The sequence below is a fragment of the Trachurus japonicus genome, chromosome 21 (assembly GCF_045865225.1).
Source record: "Trachurus japonicus isolate A0001 chromosome 21, Traja_1.0".
In the NCBI taxonomy this organism is placed as follows: domain Eukaryota; kingdom Metazoa; phylum Chordata; class Actinopteri; order Carangiformes; family Carangidae; genus Trachurus; species Trachurus japonicus.
Genome location: NC_140927.1, coordinates 15,849,281 through 15,873,382, shown reverse-complemented (window position 1 = coordinate 15,873,382; position 24,102 = coordinate 15,849,281). Strand labels below are relative to the sequence as shown.

The following is a 24,102-nucleotide window of genomic DNA, read 5'->3' as shown; positions in this document are numbered from 1 at the left end:
TGCAGGCCACATTTGTTCAAACAGACCAAGAACAAAGAGAGCAGGTGGCATTCGTCCTTACACACCTGCCAAAAAGCTAAAGAAAAGAACAATAAAGTTGCTCAACTCTGGAGACATTTTTCTTTTCTTGCTTTATTTAAAAATATATTTCTAAAAGACAGCTACAACTTACACTCTGCTGGAGTTCAGCCTACACATTTAACAGGTAAGTGAAGACAATTAGTAATGTTCTCCTAATCCAGACTGTTAAAAAAAAATCCCCTTTTGCAGATGACAAGTTGTGAAACCAACAAATGCATTACTGTACAGGCTTGTTCATACACAGAGCTTGACCAAGCTGCGGGTAGAGCTAATCTATAAATCATAAGAACCTGCTGGCTTCGGCAATAATGAGAATAGTATTTATTTTTTTCATTCAAAGATCCGAACCTACTCTGCTGGCAGAGATGAAAGAAGAGGGGAGGAACATTTCTAGTATGAAAATACTAGAAATGTGGAGGTCCTGTCCTTTGCTCATAATTATTTCATGCCTCCTTTGGGGCAGAGAAAACTCCCATCTCAGCCTCCAAGCAAACCAACCAGTGTCTCCGGAGCAAGGCGCTGAGTGTGTGCACAGCTGAGACGGGCTAATTAAATGAGGATGGTTCCTAACCATAAGTTGCGGTTGAGGAACATTATCCTTTTTGTCACCAGTCAGCACATTGGACCCGCTTAAAGGCACAAGAGTTCCTGTTTGACATGATCTCGCACTGACTGTGGAGGAAAATCTCAAAGGTTGAGCTGATTCTTGTGAGGAATACAAAAACAACAAAGTCCCTTTGTCTTCAGGCAGAGTTGGGCAACAATCTCATTTACTCTAACGCTGCCAGTGCACGAGGACCTCTGAGCGTGAACAGTGAATCAGGCCATCTAACAGCAGGTCACTCTTCTGCCGCAACTCTGACACACACCAATAGCCCCAGGAGCTCCTTACGCAATTTACCCCGCTTGGACACAAAAACTGTGGCATGCTACAGTGAAATTGCACTTTTTGGTTTTAGATAGATACAACAGTACAGGAGTCTGAGGTGCAAATTCCAGATAATACGGCAGAATGGACATGACGGCGGAGAAAACGACAGAAATGCTGGGGCCAAAAAAATATTCCTCACAAAAGTATGTAAATAAGCAGGCCGGGCAGTGAATAGCACTGATAATTGGGATTCATTGGTTTTACAATATGTACATGGCACACAGTGTACACAGCTGCATCAAGCCAATAGGAGAGTGGCCTGAGAGGCCAGGGCCATGAAAGGTGGGTTCACAATGAAGGATCACTTCAAAAGAACTTGTAAACAATGGCCAGCCCATTTCATTCAGCCCTGCATGTAGATAATCAGCTAAAAATAAACACGTCCTCCTCCATCTCCGGCATCATTCACCACTGAGCGCTAGCAGTCCAAGGGAAAGCCAGTGAATTTTCCCATCAAAATAAAATATTTATGCTGGAAAATAAATGTCAAATGAGATCTAATTTAGCATGAAGACCGGCTAAAGGTCTCACAGACAGCATCTTATACACAGAGCCATCTTGATGGGACATCTGTCATTGCTTGATGTGCCTCTGCCCTTGTCTTCATGCCTTCTCCCTGAAAGGTCACCGGTAAAAGCTACTTAGTGCTTCCTAAAACAATCTGCATGCACATTCTGACAGATCAACAGATCAACAACGAGCTCTGCATTCATCTGTTCACACACAAATCAGAAAATATACCATACTTCACCTACAGAGCACAAAGAAGTCAAACTAATCTACTTCCACTTCTAACAGCTAAACTACATCACTACAGAGCTGCTGAAATGACCACCAGCCTATAATGTACTGACCTGCTCACCTTAGCACCTACAGAGGGGACAGCAGCTTAGAGAAAAAAATCAGTAGGGCTGAAGTAGAGGCGTCTAGCAACCTCCAGACGAGTGTAGTTGTGGAGAATCCAGGCCTGAACGGGACTATTGTTACAGTACTCCACCGTGGGGCCGTAGGTGCCGTCCTCCAGACGGCTGATGGTTAGACATGATTGGGTGATGATGTGGAGGAAGGTGTGTTTCTGCGGCAAGTCGGGAGTGAGAGGGACACATGGTAGTTAAGGTAAATCTGACAGTCATAAATTAAGTCGGAGCCAACCTCTCCAGTTTTTTTTAGAGTAGATCTTTGAGTGACAGTTCACACAAAAAGTGTGTTGTTTATCTAAAGTATTCAAAACCTGCACCTAACAGCTCAGCTTCAGATACAATTGGACATCTCTGCTGTGAGATACTTCAAATGGCTTGTGAAAGAAAAATTGAATTCCTTTATTGGTTTATTAGACACAACGTTTTGATCATGGACCCTCGCTGGGTATTGAATTCACTGTGTGAAAGAACAAGCATCTTTAAAGCTAAAGCCACAGGATGTAACAAGCAAAAATCAAACGGGGTATCAGATCTCAACAGGAGACAATTACCACATCAGCTGTTGATAAAAACATCCTTCAAATGAGCCAAAACATAATCCAATATCTGTGCAGCAGAAATGAAAAACAGTAAAAGAGTATGTTTTTTGGCTTGGGTGGAAAATGCAAAGCAATTGTTATCACTTACAATTGATTATTGTCTGATCTACCTCCTTTCTGAACATTTTTCTTGTTGACATCACCACCTTATCTTTTAGAGAATCAATATTGTCATCGTTTTCTGCTTTTATATATTTGTATCATTTTGATCAAATCAGACTGATGCTGAAATTGGCTCTGGCTTTTGACATTTGGCTAAGGATTTGATTTTCCTTTTTGACTGATCGATGCATTGTTGCAATAACAAGAGTTTGTGTAATTAAGAGTTTCCGACCTTCTGCTTTTTTCGAAAGGTCCAACATGTTAGACGGTGCTCAAGCTGAAATGTCTGAAATACGGATGCTTCATATCAGCCTAAAATCATTGTTCAGTGTAATTTTAATCCTCTGGGATCAAAACTTAGAGGGGGAAAACACTTTCCTCCAATTTTTTCCATCTGTAACATCCTTCTTATAGAGATGCTACAGTATGTCTCTTTGTAGGAGTGTAATTCAACCTTTTCTTTCAGATGACTCTAAATAATCTTACTTACTGAACTACAATTTCTGCTACACTAACACAAAACTCTCCATGTAATCCCAGTGACAGGTTCAGCTGGATAACAAGAATAATGTCTGAAAGTGTGGTATATTGAAAGGGGAGGGTTGGAAACTGTTTCTTTTGGGCTGAAACAGCAGTGCAGGTGGGAAAAAAGGAGATCAGTCAGTTACAGTTGGGATTCAATACATAGGCTATTTAAATATATGGAAAAGTGCTCCTGTGAAAATGAAACTGATGACCAGATGAAATGGTGATGGTACTGTAGTAACCCCGGATGCAGCCCCCGACTGTCACACCTGAGCTAAAAATAACGTCGACCACTGACAGCGGTGAAACCCCAACGCTGTTTACAACAGAGACTGGTCCTCTTAGTTGATGAATTATTCATTTTTCCATATTAAGAATGCACCCGGAGAACAAAGTGTAATAAAAGTGTTTCTCCAAGGGTTTGTTCAGGGTTTGATGGAAAGGCCTGTGGGCTTCCTCACTGTGTCATAACCACATGTCAGTGATAGGACGTCTCAATCACTGAGGAACAACACTATACTGAGTGCAGTCTTTTCTAACCCTCTCCCTGTGGTTGAAAGAAATACATAAATTGTTAACATACAAGATGCTTTTTGAGCTGTAAAATCCATAATCTACTTTTAGTTCTGAGTCAGCACAACTTGAGGAAAGTATTTTGAGTTTCTCTTCGGGATTCAAAATGTCTCTCTGCTCTCCGTTTAGGAGCTTTATTCTCCATTTGATTAAATATTGAAATGATAGGACTGATACAGATTGCATAAGCAGGACTATTAAGTAAAATGAAACTCTGGTGTATGCAGTTTTTTGGCATTGTCGTTCATCTAATTTCAGTTTCCGTTCTTGTGCAACAACACAAGTGAATTAACTGTGGCTCACAGATTGTATATGTGTCGGTTATTAATGGACAACATGAAAATACTTTTTAAGGTATTATGTTAACCTTACTTTACCCTTGACACTAGGTTTCATTTTATAGACTAGCCATCAAGCTCAATATTTGTTCTGTTGCGTGTGTAAATATTCTGTCCACTTCTTACTTGTCTGTGAAGTGAAAGATGCTGTAGACTGAAGTATATAAGATATAAAATTAATACAAATATTTTGTTATTTAGGATCAAAAATTCCACTTGACATTCATCTTCACGTCTAGTTCACATCAGGGTCTAAATGATCTACTTTAATGACAACTGACATTCCACAGTCCACACACACACACACACACACACACACACACACACACACACACACACACACAGGTACAGGATCTCATGATGTACTGGAAGCACAGGCACAAACTACAGGTCAGTATTTAGGAGCGGTGACTCGAACAGCTTACCTCAAAATCATACTCCCACTTGCCAACATACTATGTGAAAGAAGACAACATGTGAGAGACACAGCTGCTGGGTGGAAAAAAACAACTCCTCTTCTGAGGAAAACAACAACAAAAGAACTGGCATACAGCACCATCTGGTGGCTGAAAACAGGTAAAACTCTATTATAAAACTACTTATCACTTATGCACTACCCAAATCCGCAATGTGCACTACTGCAAATGCAATATCATCAGACACAGACAGACACGATCTATCAGCATTTCATCAACATCATTTTCAGTACATCAGCCATCAGGAGGCAGAGATGGCTGCCTGCAATAACAGCCTCCCGTTACGGATTATTTGCCTACTCAAGGGAACATAGATCCTACCTCGGCATCGTACTCGAACATCTGATTGCCCTTCATGTGGTGACACTTGAGCATGACGACGGGTCCGTTGAGGCGGGAGACGTCCAGACAGAGGTCGTCTGTCCTAATTTCTTTGTCCGCCGTGTATGAGAACACCTGGAAATGAGACGTCTCACTCAGAAGATGAAAAGCACCAGCAGCAACAACATTACCCAGCACCAAAAAATAATGAGGAGTAAACACCAGATTGGATGTATTAATTCTTCATTAAAATGTGAATTAAATTAGATTTCCTCATGATTTTTGTGCTGCCAAACCTGTCTACAGATACAGTATTCAAACTCCACTTTTATGTGTTTTTGTAGAACGATACGATTGCTCCCTCCAACAGACGGAACAAGGATTTGACCAATACAATTGTTGGCACAGACTTTAGAATGCCAAAGATGTCACAGTGACCCACAACAAGGAGCTAAATCAACAATAGACTTCTCGAAACCAGAGAGAAAAACTTGGCACAAGCTCAACATGAATTGTGTTGAGAGTCTGTGGATTGATTTAAGAGTTGGCAGTTCACACACACACACACACACACACACACACACTTTGCATCCAAACTGAATGAGTGTGAGTTTTCTAGCAAAGACGAAATCCCACAGCCCATGTGTCCAAGATGAAGAAGTATCAAAGGCTCGCTGGTTGAAAGACAGTTTAAGAGATGTATATATTCTATATTCCATTCACACCACTTCTGAAAGATGTACAAATAGGTGTTTGAACAAATACAAAAAGGATAATGATTGAGCTGGATTAAACCTGAATGAACTATATACAGTATATGTGTTGTGTATGTTTATATACTGCATATGGTATTTAAGAATAAATTGTATAATTGTGTTATGGTTAGAAGTGTTTTCCTCACCTGGTTTCCGCCCATGCCATGACAGTTGAAAAAGCCAACTTTCTCATTCTCCTTTCGTCCCATGTTATCCACGCACTGGTTGGTCTCAACGTTTCTGATCTACCAACAGGAAGAGAGTGTTACAGGATTATCTGTGCTCAAATTTCAAATTAACTTCACACGTTTTCAGTCTGTCATTCTGCTCAATATTTCTCATAAAAAATCTATTGTCTTTTCTGCAAGATTTTTCATGTCAGCTCATGTTTTTGACTGCTCTCTTCTTTAAAGCAATGGGTTTCCATTAAAACAATTAATTTGGGAATGGGCTAGTTTATCCACAGACATTTAGTTTGAACCTATTTAGGTAATCAGTTAATAAAGTTTTTTTCCATGTGAATATTTTCTTTATCCTGTGTGCAGTCAGTGCATAGAAAATGGGTTCTGGTAAATTATAATGACACTATTTTCTGCCCTTTTGTAGACAACATGATTTTTTAACTAAGCAACTGAGAGTTTCATCAATAATGAAAATTATCAGTAGTTGCAGTCCTTGTTTTACACATGTTTTACCTGGTCTACTGACTTCACTTTATCCAACCCAGTGACAACACCTTAGTGCTAAGTTCACAACATCTGTGTGTTTTCCCCTATGACTAAGTGAACTGCACTACAGTATGTGCAGTTTTGTCACCATGTCTTTCTGACTCCCTTAATTCCTTCAGAATTTAAAGGCTTTAGCTAAAACCATACTGTATGACAGATTTCTCTGTCACCACCTTACTACATATTAATCTTCTACAGTATTTCTCGCCTGCTTCATTTTTCATGCTGAAACAGATAAGTGATTGCCAACATAGTCAAATCAGCTGTCTCATGAGCTCACACATCCGCAGAGCTAAAGCTGACCAGGCTCTATATGTTGCCTAAGCAACTAATTACTGTATGCCTCTCATGCAGAAACAGAACAGCGCTCATAATTAAGTGATCTAAAAACCTAATGGTTCCAGCTGTTAAAGAGAGGCCAACTGTGCTGTGGAGGATGAGAATCGCTCAGAGGAAGTGTGGTGGAGCTGAGGTGCTGCAATGGCCAAACAGAGAGCTCTGCTGCATCACAGCCGAGCAGCGCAGATGAAAATATCCACTCGTCCTCGGCAGTATGAATGCTGAAGGATTACAAGCTCATTCACCATTAGTTCTTCAACTGACATTGCTTATAAATGGCCTCCATCTATTGTACAGACAGCGCACTGGATGTCAGCTCTGACTTTACCCCGTGCTGCACTGCTGTCAGCTCGGAGCCACGGGCGTCAAGAGGCAAAGTCAGGGCGCTCTACAAAAAATATTCCTCTTCCTCTGTGAGCGGGAACTCAGTAATATTAAGGAACTTAAACTTCTGGTATCTTGAAGACAATTAACTATGAATTGTCATGCCATAGCTGCAAGTTATCAAACAGCTCCCATAATGCCTCTAAAGGCTCTACTTTGTAGTTCCATCTCTGCTCTAATCATCTTATGAAATATTTAAATAATATCATGGAAAATTCGTTTTAGCTCAGCATAAACCGCACCGTGAGACTGTGTAGAATGTATACAGTACACATGCCTAATCTCACCTCCCCACCATGCACACCTCACCTGTGTAAACATGTGATTGGGATCAATACCAACATAATGAACATCCCCTTGTTTTTCTTTATCACATGTGTTCAATGCGAAACAGCTGCGGATGTTTGTTTTTATCTCATTTTATTCAGCCGTTTGCTAGTTTCTGAGATTTTCAGCTTTATCTCACAGCAATATTGTCTGTTCTGAAAACACGGCCCAGAAGCTACAAGGACATATCTGACTGAATGCAGATGGAGCAGCTCACAGTGTATCTGCTGCATTACGGGAGATCAGAAATACATGAAAGCTCATACTTCACCAAGTGAGTAGTATCTTCTCGGGATCTGGGAGTCTGGGTAAATGTTCTCGAGATACCAGGAAAATGGTTTGCACTTCAAGGCCTCGCGGAGGGCTTTACGGGAGGAGACGTCTCCGTAGTCCACCCGCATCACACCTGCAGACAAAACCCAGAGACTAGGATTTAGACTCTTGTATCACTGCGCACCATCTAGCAGTATTCACCTTTGTGTTTACATTACTATGTCCCAGTTTCCTGCACCACCAAAAATAAACACCAGAGGGACCCTTTCTATAGAGCTACCTTACATCCTCACCTGAAAACATGGGTTGTGTATGTGTTGAAAGACTGTCCATACAAAGTCATACAGTATGTGCTATTCATAAAAATCATATATACTGTAGGTGCAATATCAGTGGTATATATTTGTGCTACTTTACTGTAAATAAATGAAGAGTGCAAGATGCATGAGCCCTAGTGACACTGAACACTGTGGAAGGACAAGGCGGCGACTGGGCACAGACACTTATAAACACATTAGGCAGATGGTTTCTCCCCAGAGTGCCTCTCGAGGACTCAAAGCTTGCATGTACATTGATAGAGGGGGGTAATTTATCATGAAAGAACATGCTTGCAATAAGGAAACATAGTGCAGGGTACAATTTTCAAAGACCAGGCAACATATGTAAGACCCGGAAGTACAGCGCTGTGTATTTATCCATCAAACACAGTGTAGTGAATGCAAACAGCACCTTCTATAAAACCAACAGCGTCTTACGCTTTAATCTGGGAAATAGAAATTTCAAGTTGGCAGATAAAAGCAAAGAGCTGAAGGCCATTCTTCCTCCCCTGGCTCTCCATTTCCCCTTTTCTCTCCCTGCAGGGTCTGAGCATCACATGTTGCAGATGATGAATAGCCTCTTTGATCTTGAAATCACCAGTGCAGAGGAGAGATGAGGAGGGAGATGCACTTTTAATAGGATCACTCGGTGCCACTCCCAAACTCCAGCGCGAGCACCATACTGTGTTCTTCTGTGCCAATAAGTGAGGTCTGGCAGCAGCGTGGCCCGGATCATTCTCCCTAATGTCCTGGAGGAACAGACAGTCTTTGCAGGGCCCCGGCAACGCGGTTCAACTCATCCATCACAAACCCGGCTCTGTCTGTACGCTCGCCCCGTGGAGAATCCCGCCTGACTGAGCGGAGGAGAAGGTCGCAATTTGTGCCATAACATCGGCAGATTACAGATGATCCCTTATAGGTTGGCTGGCATCTAAAACACTTAACCAGAGATTTCCGGAGCACTGCCGTCTGCTAAAGGGTAATCACATTACCACGTTGACAGATGGAGGGCTACTCATCCCTCTGTCTGCTTGGTCGTATTGTTCGAGTTAGTCCGTGTGTTTGAGCTCTGCTGGAGAGAGGGCCCGGTTCAGGAAAACACTAAAATGTGTCTGAAATGAGGACCTAATTAATTCCACTTTGCGAATGACAAAAGTGGCATTAAATTCCAATGTAAGACAAAGTTCTTAAATAAGCAAGAGACAGTACATGAAAGACTTGAACAGAATAAAAGAGAGCTGGCGAAGTCTTTCCTTTTCACACTTTGCTAAATGTAATATCAGACTGCACAGAAGTAGCACAGAGGAGTTTCGTAATGAGGATTGTTCATATCTGCTTTTGAGCAGCTGTGCACAATGAATAAAACATCTATTAAATTCCCGGCTCAACTCTACTGTATATGCCCTGAAACTTTTAAAAACATGAAGAATTTATGCCATTTTAGCACCGTCCTCACTGTGCGACTCGGCTGCTCCAATGGCAGAGACAGTGCAGCTATAGGTCGCTCTGTACCTGGTGAAATGATATAGAAGAAATCTTTGAAGTCATCCATCCACACTTCGGCCAGACGCCTGTTGTTCTTGTTGATGACTTGGCCCGTTCCTCCAGGGAAGCTGTATGGGGTGGCCTTCCGGAAAACATGGCCCACGTGGGAGCATGTTACGATTTCCAAAGAGCCGCCACACTGCCAGATCTGCAGTTACATAAAGATAAATTACCTTTATATAGTTTGTGGTAAGATAGCACGAACAAATTAAATAGTCTCTAATACAAACTTACAAAACATCAGTACATTCCAGTTCATCACTTGTTGATGCTCAAGTGATTCAATCAAGGACATTTTTGCTCATATAAGTTTGAGGACAGTGCAGCTTCCAGGAGGAGCGAGGAAACAAGAGACCGTCATGTGATAGACTGACGCTGCAGCAGCAGCAGCAGCAGCAGCAGCAGCAGCAGCAGCAGCAGCAGCAGCAGCAGCAGCAGCAGCAGCAGCAGCAGCAGCTTAGAAACAGCATCACAGTAAAACCACATAGTCTGGACAGAGTAAAAGCGAAAACTCGAACCAACCGGGTGAAATATTCAGCTTTTAGATTTCACAGTGCTTTGTCAATTATCCACCCCATTTTTGTTTGTTAGATTAGAACCTGCAATTAAAATTGATTTTTCTGAAGGTGAAGGTGCCAATTGTTTTTTTTTTTATTGTAACAAAAACAATAATTAAGAGAAAAAACTGAAATCCTAAGTGTGCCCAAAGTCAGTACTTGGTGTACATCTCTATTAGCCTAGCACGTCTTGCTACTATGGAATTTGTCCATCCCATTCAAGGCAAAGCATCCCCAGGTCCTTCAAGTGCACTGGGATGAGTTGCACTCTACTAATTCAGGCCACAGATGGATTAATAATTGCTTGGTGTGGAGGGGCTCAGAGTGTGCCAAGAAAACACTCCCCACATCAGGCAGGTTCATGGATTCATGTCGTTGATTACAAATTCTGACTCAACCACCCGCTAACTGCAGAAATCCAGATGCAAACAACAATGGTGTCAAGGTTTTTCCAGACTTTATTTGCTCAGAGGTGGAACCTGACATCATCTTCTGCCACATCTGTAGCTCTATCACCTTAAAGGTACATTGTGTAAGAATTACTCCCATCTAGCGTTGCAGTTGTAGATCGCAAGCAACTCGTATTTTTCATGCTGCATTCACGTGAAATCGGTTAGATGGCAGACGGACGACAGCCGCTGCAGGTAACGGCTTAAACAAGCCTTTATGTAAACAAGTGGCCCGTCAGCACGAGGCAAAACAATACATGTGACAATATGTTGTCATGGCGATGTCGTATTGTTTACCTGACCCACGTTTTACCGGCTTTCTCTCCACTTCTGTGACTAAAATGACACCTGGTTTGTTACCGACGGCCGTTTTTCCGACTGCACCTGAATGCAGCATTCACGTGCAGTCCTCACAGTCCTCACTGCACCGCGGTGACTTTTCAGAGACGCCACCTCGACCTGAGCCGACAGCTCCAGTGTCTCCGGTGAGTTTCCGTGGTTTCCTACCGTCACAGTGCCACTGAACGTAAAAACATGGCGACACAACATGTCAGCCACCACCGAGCTTGCCCGCTCGATGTATATATGAATGATATGAACGGCAAATTCAGAGCTTACCGGAACACTTCAGTTTGTTGATGGGTCAAGTCTTAAATAGTTATATCTTCCGACAGCAATCACTTACATAGAGTGTTTGGTCCGAAACACGGGTCTGTCAGTCACTCTGCTCTGCTGTAAGCCGAGGAGAAAACTTTCCTTGTATCCTACAACCTTTATCCAATGAGGAGGGAGAACGGCATAAAGGGGCGGTCCTCTCTGTGTGTGCAGCCAAGGGATGCGCGTGAATGTGGTGACGTAGGGACGAGGGCGGGGACTGCTAACTCCATCGGCTGACAGGAAGTTAGCCAAAACGACTGGATCGCTTACTTGTGCTTTAAGGTAGAACCTGTTGTACAGAGTGATTACCATAGTCTTCCTGTCAGCTTCAACCAGTCTGTCCATTCTCCTTTGACCTCTTTCACGTTTCTCCCTGAGGAACTGCTGCTCACTTATGCTTTTCTCTGTTGTTCTTAGCTCAAATCTCTCATGTGTGGAAATCCAAGGAGATCAGCAGGTTCACAAACACTCAGGCATGATTGTTATGCATTGCATTGTTGCCAGATGATCAGCTGATTGGATGATTACATGCATAAGCAGGTACTGTACAAGTGCTTAAGTGTTCAGTCAGTGTCTGAGCAGTGATGACAGTCAGAAGCTGTGGTTTGAGTCATCTGTATATAAACAGAGCTTTGTTGCGCTCATGTGGATACTTGTCAAGTAGCACAGAGGAAAGAGGGATGGATTCACAGATATAAATAGGGGATTGATAAGTCACTTACCCTGAAAGACATCTCCAGGTTCTCTCCACCCCAGATATCCATCCCTGGATCGTAGCTTCCTATTTCTTCAAAGTAGGTTTTGTCTATGGAGAACAATCCTCCTGCCATGGTGGGAGTCCTGGAAGAGACAAATTAAGACAAAAGCCATTAAAATTCTTTTTGTAATATTACCTCTCCTCCTGCTGCATTTATTAGCATCTTAGTGTAACTCTGAGGAACATTCAGAATATAATAAAAGACCAATTTGTTTTGACAATTCCACACCAAGCCTTAGAGGGGTAATTACTTTTATCTTTTAATTAATTCTATTTTGAAGTCTAAATTAAGGATAATGTTTGTTGCTGGGATTTGCATACAGGCGACAAATAGTATCCAGTTTTGTGAATCCAAAAAGTGCACATGTGAGCAGAGTTTGTCTATTTTGAGCTTGCGCACACTTACAGTGGCTATGTATATGCTACTTATGCAGTTGTTTGCATCAGCGGGATACACAAAGGAAAAAGATCTATTTCTATCTGCAGATAAAAATGGCAATTTTCATATGAGGAAGAAATTTAAATAACCATGTTTTCTCTGTAGCCTGCTGCCACGACAGATAAATCCATTCTCAGCTCAGATGGAAAAAAAAACTAGGAACTAGTATCTGTTTGAAGCTACAAAAGTTTCTATTCTCTTCGTGTGTAATCTTTTCTGTTAATTCTTAATCAAAAGCATAACTTAAGTGGAAAAGCCAGATGCCAGACGCCAGCCAGAGGGAGAGACATTCTCTTTGTGTACCTGACAGGAAGTGTTCTGTCGCCTTTGCGTCGATCCATCTCACGCTGGGGAACAGGGTACCAGCGGAAATTCAGCTTCCAGTTAAATCCGCCATAGGTCATATCCGAGCCTGCCATGTACTCGAACGTCTCATCGCTGATGACATCAATGATGGGGCAAACCACTGCTGTCCTGAAAGACACAAGTAATAGAGTGTAAGATTCGGTGTTCGGATGTGACATTCGTGAAGCCATGTTATGATTTCACAAATGAAGCACAGAATGCGGGACGGAGAGGTGGAAAACTGCGTTTTTAACATCAAAAGCTAAATAATCAACCACATGCCTGTGAGTGTTTCTTCCTCGAGTAACAAATTAACTGCCCAGTGAAACCTCACTAGGCCTCCAACTTGCTACTCTTGTCATTATTGATCATTATGTGTATTTTTAAAATGAATCATTAAAAGTTGCAATCTGCTCTGTCTTCATTTTTTAATTAATCAGTTATGATTTAGTCTAAAAAAATAATGAAGTCAGAATCCACAGATGCCAGGTGTTGCTGCTTTCACCAACCAACTGTTCAAGATGCAAAGATATTCAGTTTGTTATGCAAGCAGTAAATCAACACATGTAAGAATCTGAATACAGCCAACATTTGGTATTAATGGTTGATTTAAATGACTCAAGGAATTCAGCATTTATCAAAATGATGGAAAGAATCAGAATTTGAGGCGGGGGGGCATCATCATCAAGGCACTTGTTGAATACGCAGCACAGTGTCTATCATGAACAAAGGTATCGTTTGCAAGAAAAATACATCTACGTTCTCATGGGGTGACCACGGGCAAAACAGTATCTTCGTCAAAAAGAATAAGGCAGGATATTGAATTCCCAGATTCCTTAAATTAAAAATAGACTGAAGAAATTGCTCTTCATAAACTATATAATCAATGCAAGGCTCAAGCGGCTGTAATAAACACTGTTTCTTGTCTTCATATTAGAGCTGGGAATTATTCAATACGATTGCTTACTGGATTTCAGTGACATTTGTGACAACAATACAATACCATCTTGCTGTTGCATGCAGTGCTGTTGTACAAATCAATTATTTGAAGCATGTTGTAATTAAAACTAACAACATGTGGATTTGAGGCATGAAGAGAGACAGTTTCTCCTGCAGTGGAACACACTTTATCACACTCAGCACTAGATTAGATACCAAATAGAAATATGAAGAACACACACATGTATCATATATACCATACAACTATAAGTATATGGGATAAAATGTTAATATCACAAATCTGATTTCAGTCATATCTGTCAGTCCTTCATTTAGTTTACCAAAGATACCTGTATCATCACTCATGTGAATTTGGAGGGAACATGTGGTGTACTCTCTGCACCATCTCATCAGTTTGTGCACAGAATTATGGACATCAATACATGTGCAGCAGCATTCAGTAAAAGTGTAATGGCTCCTTAATATAATATTCTGAGTCATATGATATCAATTTCTTCCTGAGGGAAAATAAATGTGCCTGACCTCACATAAGAGTTGCATCGCAGGAGAATCATTAGAAATCCATCTATTTGCTCATGTCACTCACACACACATATGCACACAGCAGATAACAGCTTCATGTCCTTAATGTTCACCTGGTCCCTTTGAATCAACACCTTTAGCTTAATAAACACTCCCAAGCTGAAAAAAACATATCACATGGCTCAGTCAGTGATCTTTCTTTCATGTGTTATTTGTCCCTAAACGTGTATCTGCTGGAGCAAAAACGTGTCCTTGTCCACTTTCATTTTGACTCTTCTTGCACCTGCAAGCATCATTTGTAGCAGCAGTTAACACAGAGACATCTACAGTAAGTGGAAGGTTTTCCTGTGAGGCAGCAGCAGAAGCAGACGATGCAAAAATGATTATCGTCTCCTATCAGCAGAGTCAGGCTCAAACTGTGCATTCATAACCCATGGTTTGCTGTTCCATCAATGTTCAGACAGAGCCTTAGTTCAAGCAGCCACTGATGCAACTTAAGTGAAATGTGATAATACCAGTGTTAATAAAGCAAGTTTCAAACCTGAATAGGCAAAAAAAAGACTGCAGCACTGTTTCCTTCAGCTGAGAATGTGTGTTAAACAAGCTCCTTAAGTATTAGCATCAACTACCTGTCCTCTTTGATGCGGGCCAGCAGGGGCTCCAGCCAGCCAACGGTACACTCACAGTGTGCGTCCAGGAAGGTGATGACCTGACCTTTGGTGGCAGCCGCCCCCCTCAACCTGGCTCTGATCAGACCCGAACGCTGCTCCATCCTCAGGATCCTCACCGGCACCTCCAGAGTCCGCACATAGTTCTCCAGCTTCTTCTTCAGGAAGTCTGAAACAGAGCAGCAGATGCTGCAGTGAGTGCTGAAAACAACTGGTCAGACAAAAAACAGACATCAAAATACATTGGCTTCGGCTCCCAGGAATTCTGATTAGCATTTTTTCTATTATGATTATTTTTAGTATTTCAGATGAAACAATAAACTGATCCCGACTAACTTTGAAAGCTGTTAATGAATTAATGAGGAAATAACCTACAGATTAAAACCCAGTTACATAACACTTGTGAGTTGCAGCCATACATGCAGGTTCTGCTCAAAGGAATCAATACTGGTTTTGCTGAGGTAAAGATCTACACGAGTCAATCGGCTCTACTGCTCATCTACGCAGGGCCATGGGGGGCTGGAACCACTGAGCTGACAGCTTCTAGTATTGCGACTTATCCTTGAGAAGAAGTAAACCTGTGTGTATAATACCGACCTCGCTCACTGGCATCGTCCACCAGCACGATCTCCATGAGCAAGTGTCTGGGTGAGCGGTTGATGACGCTGTGAACGGTCCGCAGCAAGGTGCTCCATGCCTCGTTGTGGAACACAATGACGATGCTGGTGTTGGGCAGATCGTCTGAGTACACCTTGGTCTTACATCTGAAGGGCGACAGGGTGGGGGGGTAGGGGTGAGAGGGTGGGATTGAAGGAATTTAGTATTCTTCATGCTTTTTTTCATATCCTCATTACGTTGTGCTGCAGCGGTTCCAAACTAAGTGAAGCAGAAGTTTAAATGACGAGAAATTGTGGAATAGAATGAGTTACAGGTGATGAGAAGTGTTTGACACGTTGACTTTAATGACATTATAAAGGTGTGACTATATGTCACCTGAAAAATGAGTGAGATAAATGAGATGAAACCTTTTCATTTATTATCTATCATGTAATTATTTGCCTCCTACCCCTTTACAGTAACATTAATCTCAGGATCCTTTGTTTTTTAGATTACACCACTAACATGTTGGTACAAATCAAAATGAACTAATCAATTATATTCTGGTACTTAATTCATCCTTGAATTCAGCAGAATCCCAAACATTGTACTTATTAAGCCCTCACACAGGTTTTATACAACTGTAATCTAAACACAGATTTTTTTTTTTCTAACAACCACCATTGGCCATTACTTTTGTCATTTTATCAACAAAATGGGGAAATGATTCTTGGTCAAATAAATTGACAATAAAAAATAACCATTGGCAGCAGCAAAAATAAACTCATTCCCATTCAATCTGATACCTGGACCCAACAATTTGTATTCTTACTTCTAAGTTACCCAGGCTGGTGTAAGAGTGTACTGTAGAGTGCTGGTTTCCGGCTGCAGCTCATTATCTTGTATGAAAAGTGTCTGAGAGCAGAATCTATGCAAGTGTATCCGACTGCTATCCAATGCTGCCACCACTGCAAAAACATTGTCATAAGAGATTTACTGACAAATATCTCCAAAGAAAGTAGAAAGAGCAAAACCAGCGTTGACAGCTATGTCAGCATGCCCTTGGCTTGATGGGACGTCTGTGAGAGCCAAAGAGTGACAATGTGGCAAAATTGGGACGGCACTGTTGTGGATGATGTTGAATAAAGAATGAGCTGCAGCTACAGAGGAAGAGGAGGGGAGGGGGGGTGGAGGTGGAGGAAGAAGAGGAGGAGGAGGTGGAGGAGGTGGATGGTCGGAGCAGCCAGTGTGGCGGGGGGTAGTAGTGGGAGGCGACGCAGGGTGAGAGCAGCCATCGCAGTCGACGGCATCACAAGTTCAGTCCTGTGTATTCAAAGTGACAGCACTGGCTTGCACAACTAGGCCAGGAGGTTGCCTTCAAGACAAAATGTTATCACCCTTCAGAGGCAACGACTAGCAAATTCTGCACGGCTCTGGATAATTTTCACCACACGGCTGGTGAAGTTTTGCAAGGCTAAGCTGTCTTCTGTAATAAAGCTGCTGTAATATTTATACTGAGAAGAGGATGGAGCCATAATGGACAAAACTGGAGGAGTTGCAATCAGCTGAATATTCACTTTTTCTTAGTAATATAGGTCTTCTTTTGCACTATGCAGGCAAAAAAAAAGATCTGTATATTTGCATCTCTACACTGCAGAACATCTTGAGTTGGCATTTTCTTGATATAGGCATCCAATGTGAATGTGGAAAAAAACATTCTTGTGGCCTATTTTGCATGTGACTGGCAGAGCCTTTGGTTTCCACTTAATGAAAGTGCTGTGGAGAACTTGGAATATTTAAGCATGAATCACTTGGATAATGTCTCCAGGAGAGGCGGATGTCGGTGCAGAACAGCAGCACAAGATGAATGCGGTCATGTTTTACACAAATAGCTCCTTGGATTTTCATTAAGTGCTCAAGTGGATCTTGAATGACAGTAAACAAAACCCTGCTTCCATTCAAATGTCAGGCCTAATGTACACACTTAAGGGATCTGATGAATTGGATGTTGAAACAGTGCCCATAATTAGAGCTGTTATTAATACCGACGATATCAGATGGACTCAGTTTAGATTTTATTTTAATCATCTGAATAACTTTGATAGTTTAGAGCATTTCATCTGCATAAGCAGCACCTTGTATCACGATCACTGTCACCCATCCCAGACTCCTTTGATAAGATGAAGACACCCTGCTGCCTTGCTCAGCCATCGAATACATTTGTCTGAGCACTGGAACAGTTTCTACTGAACCTGGCTAACGTGTCTTCATGCATTAAAGGGGATATATTATAGAAATAACACTTTTTGAAGGCCTGTTTAACATATTTGGGTGTGTGGCTTGCCTTCTGGCTCCCAAAATGTGAGAATTGACAAAAAAAAAAAATCTGTACTTTGCAGGCTCCCTAGGTTGAAATCCATGTGGTTTTACGAGCTGTTCCCTCAGTTGCCATCCAATGATGTCATTAGTTTACAAATTTGCATAATACCACCCCTACCAGTGAGTACCAGTGGTAGAGGGAGTGGTAGAGGGGGCGGGGAGGGGCAGGGCGGCGCGAGAGCGGACCTGTTGTGAGATGAGCAGCAGACAGTGGCGGTGACGGTTGTGCCATCGTCGTAAGGACCGAAAACCCAGAAGAAACCATGCTTAATCATAACGTGTATCAAAGATATCACTCACAGACTACAGTCACATGCACTGCAATACTCTGATAGCAACCTCAGTAAAATCATATTACATATAGGACATACTAATCATAAAAAGACATGTGGAGTAATCTGATCTTGGTCACATTATGGGACATGTATACATCTTAAAGGAATAGTTCACCAAAAATGAAATTCAGTCATTATTGACTCACCCTCATGCTGATGAATAAGTAGGTTTTTATTCCTCAAAGTGCATCTGGAGTTAGTAAGGAGTAAGGAGGAATATTACATGGTTATTGTGTAGTTTTATGGACCTTTTTGTGTCGGGCGCTATTGACTGGATTTTGTTGGACTACGAACCCCCCTCCCGGGTCTCCAGATGCACTTTGAGGAATAAAAAACTATAGTATTCATCAGCATGAGGGTGAGTCAATAATGAATTTCATTTTTGGTGAACTATTCCTTTTTCAAGATATATTACTGTTTCTTTTGTTTGTTTTGCTTTGCTATTTGTGCAATTGCTTTTATAGGTGAGGTTTATATATAAGCCCGTAATGGGTTTCTACCTCACCCACACATGTATTTCTTTTCAATTTACTGTAATTGTTTGCTTTTATTGTTGCTTTTATAATCGTGCAAATAAACATAAATAAATAAATGGCAGTAAATACTGCTTCAGCAGTTGCCATTGCCGCTCGTATAAACTAGACTGGCTAGTCTGAGCTAGTCTAGCAAGTGTAAACTAACAGAAACATCATCAAATAAGATGTGTAATTGCTACATGAGGGAGAATCATTAGTTATGTTTAAAGCTATGATCTGAAAGAGGATGAGACACACACACCCCTCCCCTCCGAGCTCGTATGGCCCTCCCCTCGGAGCTTCCTCACGACACGCCCCCCTTCAGCACAGCAGAGCAACAAGCCTGCCAGCAGAAACCAAACACGGCACCAGCTTTGAATGTGGAGTAAAATGTCGGATTCACAGTCACAACTTCCACAATAAAACCAAAGATTACCTGTTCAACATAAACTCCGCTGTATCATCACCGCCGCTACAGCCTGCACACAGCCACACCGCGGCTCCGCGCTGTGCTCCAGCCCCCATGTCTCCCTGTGCTGGGCTGCGCGGCGAGCAGTCTCCCTCCAGCTCTGGAGCTTTGTTCAGCGCCGCAAATGGTGGCGGCACCAGTACCTGCGGCCCCGTTGCCGCCGCTGTGCACCAGCTGCCGGTAATGACGGCGGTGCCAGTTGCCGTCGCCGCCGTAATTACCGGAAGCGTAACTGGTGGCGGCAACGGGACCGCAGCGACCGCAGAGCTGGAGGGAGACTGCTCGCCGTGCGGCCCAGCACAGGGCACTGTGTGTCGGGTAGAGGAGCAGGAAGACCAGGGTCTGTAGCTCAGCGGAGCCGTGGTATGGCTGTGCAGTGTGCAGAGCGACCCCGCTGGAAGCGGCTGTGTGTCGGGGAGAGGATCAGGGAGACTCGACGCGGCACCGGTACCGGTAATAACAACGGCAACACATTCTTCCGTGACAAATGGATAATATTGGTCAATTTCTATGCAGGCCTACGGCTGATAGACTGAATGGATTTTTTTGGTACTTTTTGCTATTCATATTGTGTAGATCGGACTACAGGACCATAATCGCCGTATAAACGATGTCAATAATAATTAGCCTACCAATCTTCCAAGTGGTAGACCATAGCTTTAATGTTTTGAGTAAAATGAGAAAGCAATATTTCAGAAAAGTGTTTAGATGGGAATAAAGTACACACCTACGTCATGATACATCATGATGCTGCTACAACTGGTGGACATTGCTGGTTTAATTTAAGAATATGCTTATCAACTTGTAAACAAGAATATTCTCTTAACCGCTGCAGATGTAAACACGTTATTTGGAATACTGCCTGAACCAGAATAAGGACCTTACTCTATGTGTGTGTAAATATACTCAGTGTTTACAGGCAGGGTGAGGATTGAGTGTTGTGTTTAGTCTGTTGGAAAGCAGGTCTGAGTGTGTTGGATGTTAAGGGGTCAATAGAGTGAATCACAGCATGCATCTGGAAAACACCCAAGCTTACGCACCCATCCAACCTCACATCTGGCAGACTCCTGTTGAGTGCAATCATGTCACTAGCCATCAGATTGAACTGGTTGATTTTAAAGAGCTCCTTCATCTTCTCCTGGTCGTCCTTGGGGATGTTCACTGCCTTGCCCATCTCCCCTGGACCCTCGTGACTCCGAGATATCACCGCTGCAACAGAAGGGAGGCAAAACACAAGGACATCTGATAAGACAAAGCCATTTTTTTCTTCTTATTCCTCACTAATCGTTGAACTGTATTGTAGAATAAATCACTTACAGACCATTTCTTGCGGGAAAACAATGTGAGAGGGAGTGCTGCGTTATAAAAGCGAAATAAATTACAAATTAAATCTCGTCTCTAAATGGAAGTGTGAGTAATGAGGACTTACTGACCCTGCTGACCTCAGTCTGTTGGCTGTTCGCCCTGTTCTTACCAGTGGAGAAGAAAAACGAGTTGTAGTGGTTTTTCAAGAACTCAAAGGCAGAAAAGGGCACAAGTCTAATCAATATATTATAAACATCGTGCTGGATTGACTATAAATAAGTCTTCAGCACAGGAGTGTGAGATGCATAATATAAATGTGAGAAATTTATGTCTTTGATAATTTATAGCAGTATACAATCTTCTCCTCTGAGTGGGAAAGGCAGTCTTTTCTAATCTAAATTAGTCCATGACAAAGGAAACAGCTAGTGATCCCTTTTGTGCTAAAACCATTGAGTCTTGGTTACATGCACAAATACATAGATGTAGGGATTATTAACTTTCTCTTCAGGCTGCAGAGAGTGCAGCAAAGCATGCTAGTTCTATTTCTGCAAAGTGTAATTCTCTCTAATTGTGAAAAGCACACGGCGCAAAACATCATTTTCCAGATCAGTGTGCATGTGCCAAACAGGCATTATAGGGTTTTCCTGGCATTTTATGTGCTAGTGGCTTCTATATGGGATGTGGACATATGAAGAGCATGGTATAATTTCCTTCATAACATTTAATAATATAAAAAATATGGAAAATATCATGGCTATCTTAGTTGCAAAATAGAAAGGCAACTTCACACATCAGAGAATGTGAAAAACAGCACAAGACATTGAATACAGACAGTGCAGTGCAGGGGCTCTACTTAAGCTCTCTCCTGGTTGCTGTGGCTTGAGCTGACTGCGTATTAAGCGCTGTACAGTGTGGCAGCTATATTTAATTTTAATTTAATCTATTAGGGGCTTTTGAATTCAGAGATTTAGGAGAATGTATTAATAGATGAAAAGGTGTATGAAAGCCAAAAATCCTTGCTGCGGTTGCTACGGCCTCTGTTGCTACATGTTCCTACAGTCAAATGCCTGCAAAACATTGGTGCTGTTGCTGCTGCTGCTGCTGCTGCTGCTGCTGCTGTTGTTGTTGTTGTTGCTGCACAGAGCCAGCTCCTTTCACCAAAGGTAAATAATGTCCAATGGATTTATGACTGTGCTCTCTCTCTCTAATAATCTCTCAGAGCAGAGGCAGTGATTTTCATGAAAAGGGGGGCGCACAGTCCCTATCTGCTGCACAGCCCCGAGTTAAGAGGATTCCCTGCGACCCCTCTCAGACTGGTGCCGGCTGGACTGGGAACCTCCTGCTTTTTTCTTTTTTTTTTTGTTCTCTAATGCTTACTGCTGACACTCTCTATTTGGACGCTGGCCTAAAATCTGATGGACACAGTTCGAGAGCTGAGTTGCATGATTGAACAAAGTATCAAACACATGCTCAGCCGGTCCAACCAATCACTCACTCTGTACAGAAAACCCAAGGTCATGAATTTACAGGAAACATCTTGTCTCAGTCACCTTCAATTTAAAAATTCTAGATTATATCTATTCTAATCTGACAGTAAAACAAAGGATTACTACTGAATAAGATGTGGAACAGCGCTGTCAGATGAGAACAATCACAGAGAGCAAAACACTTTGTGAACGTTGTAGGAGACAGTCCTCAGGCATTGAAATAACAAGGCGAACCACAGCACAATATTTCTGGTCTCTTTGTTACGACTTGAAGTTTCTTAACTATCTGACAAATTCATACTTTTCAGGCATGGATGAACCCCATGTGATGGACTACACGCAACAGCCGAATGTAGCTGTCAGTGCTGGGTTGGAATAATACCTCTCACATAACATAGTAGCTATAAATGTTGTTTGAAATTAACATGATGTCTTCCGCTTCTGCTCAAGTGAATCTCAGACTACTTGAGTTTTCTTTAAGTATTCACCTAACCCTCCTGACTGAAACACATGGACTGCCATTAATTGTTAAACACTCCTGGTGCCCAGATGACAAATCCCAATGACTGTGGTTATTCTAACTTTTACCTTAGTGTCACCATGAGGTTTAAATTAGTACTTTTAAAGGGATCTTTAGGATCTTTTGACATGAAGCTGTATGACATTCCTATTAGCAGTGTCGTGTATCAACAGTGACTTTCCCTCTACTGCATCCTGTTAGCAGAGTTCTGGCCTGGTTTTGGTGTTGACGAATGTAGTTGGCTGGGGTCACAAAAGTAAGGGATTTTTTAAATAAAAGAGAGTTAACGTGAAAGCTAATGCGGTAAATATCCTATTATTAACCAAGAAAATATAAAACATGGACATTGCTATTAGGCAACTGGCTTCTTGCCATAGGCTTTAATGAAACAATTAAAATGCTCTATTAAACGTCTGTAACAGATGTGCCGATCCGTCTATCAGCGATTGAGAGGGCAATTTTTTTTCTTGCCGTTATAAAACACATAGGCTACACACCAGCCACATACTGTGCTCTGGCTCCGCTGATCGGTGCTCAGATGGCGGTTAGATCTTCACATGTTGAACTCTTTTTATTCAAACAAAGTGCAGCCAAACATCAGGCTGAAGAGAGAGGCTCCTCTGACAGCTGCAGGCGAGCCGCAGGTGAACCGGCTGGAGAGCGCAGCGCCTTCCTTTCTTTTCCTTTTTCTTCTTCTTTTTCTTGAGCAGCATCGTCCTTGCAGGTGAGGCATACACAAATGTCTGTGTACGTTTGTCGGTCTGATCTTCCATCACCCTGATCACTCAGTCACCCTGTCTCTTACAGCTACAGCTGTGGGTCCAACTTCAGCTTGGACCACTTCTCTGTCCCTCCTCTGTCTCTCTGCCCGTTCTAACTCAATCTCTGAAGTTCGGCGTCTGTAGCTTTTCAGGTTCATAAAGGTATCCCTTCGGCTCTGTGCTGAAAGGGATGTCTTCATCACTTGTGTCATAGTCAGACATGTTTACATTAACTATCCGAGCATGTAAACACCGTGAAACAGGTGATGGAAACGTTCACAGCTGTCAAGTCAAGTCAAGTCAAGTCAAGTCAAGTCAAGCTTTATTTATATAGCACCTTTAGCCAAGGTGCTTTACAGTTACAACAAGAAAATAGCACCTAGCAATTGTGAGGTCTGACTTTTTCGTGGACAACGGTTTTGTAATGCAAATGTATTACTCTTTTGAATGCATATTGTTTTGAGAAGCGAAACGCTTTATTTTTGTGACCTCAGCCAACTAGCCGAACTACATTCATCAACACCAAAACCAGGCCAGAATTCTGCTCACAGGACGCAGTAGGAGGAAAGTCACTGTTGATGCATGACACTGCTAATAAGGATGTCATACAGCTTCATGTCAAAAGATCCTAAATATCCCTTTAAGTGGAAGTAGTTTTGAATAACGACTCTTGGAATGAGAATGGTGGTATGGTATGGTATGAAATTTGGTATGACTGTTCATGCCCCAAGATGATTTATGATCCGACTTTTTCTCTTAGCACTTGGCACAGGTCAAAAATAGCATTTCTTTTCTCCAATACCATGTTTTTTGACTAAATATCCATACAACACTCAGAAACTAAAC

General features: G+C 42.1%; 1 protein-coding gene across 3 annotated transcripts in view; it reads right to left on the bottom strand.

The window, feature by feature from the left end:
• Nucleotides 1–24,102, bottom strand: part of galnt13 (polypeptide N-acetylgalactosaminyltransferase 13) — a 40,951-nt gene that overhangs the window by 5,950 nt on the left and 10,899 nt on the right. The window contains exons 3-13 of one of the 3 annotated variants that reach the window (XM_085764712.1): nt 20,224–20,392; nt 15,486–15,652; nt 14,850–15,057; nt 12,697–12,867; nt 11,920–12,037; nt 9,502–9,682; nt 7,666–7,805; nt 5,768–5,866; nt 4,867–5,001; nt 4,495–4,524; nt 1,867–2,087 (exon numbers count right to left, since the gene is read on the bottom strand). In XM_085764712.1, the coding sequence (XP_085620838.1) occupies nt 1,902–2,087; nt 4,495–4,524; nt 4,867–5,001; nt 5,768–5,866; nt 7,666–7,805; nt 9,502–9,682; nt 11,920–12,037; nt 12,697–12,867; nt 14,850–15,057; nt 15,486–15,652; nt 20,224–20,392 (1,604 nt within the window). In that variant the 3' untranslated portion in view covers nt 1,867–1,901. The remainder of the gene's footprint in view (nt 1–1,866; nt 2,088–4,494; nt 4,525–4,866; nt 5,002–5,767; nt 5,867–7,665; nt 7,806–9,501; nt 9,683–11,919; nt 12,038–12,696; nt 12,868–14,849; nt 15,058–15,485; nt 15,653–20,223; nt 20,393–24,102) is intronic. The other 2 variants (XM_085764713.1, XM_085764714.1) reach the window with 2 other exon arrangements.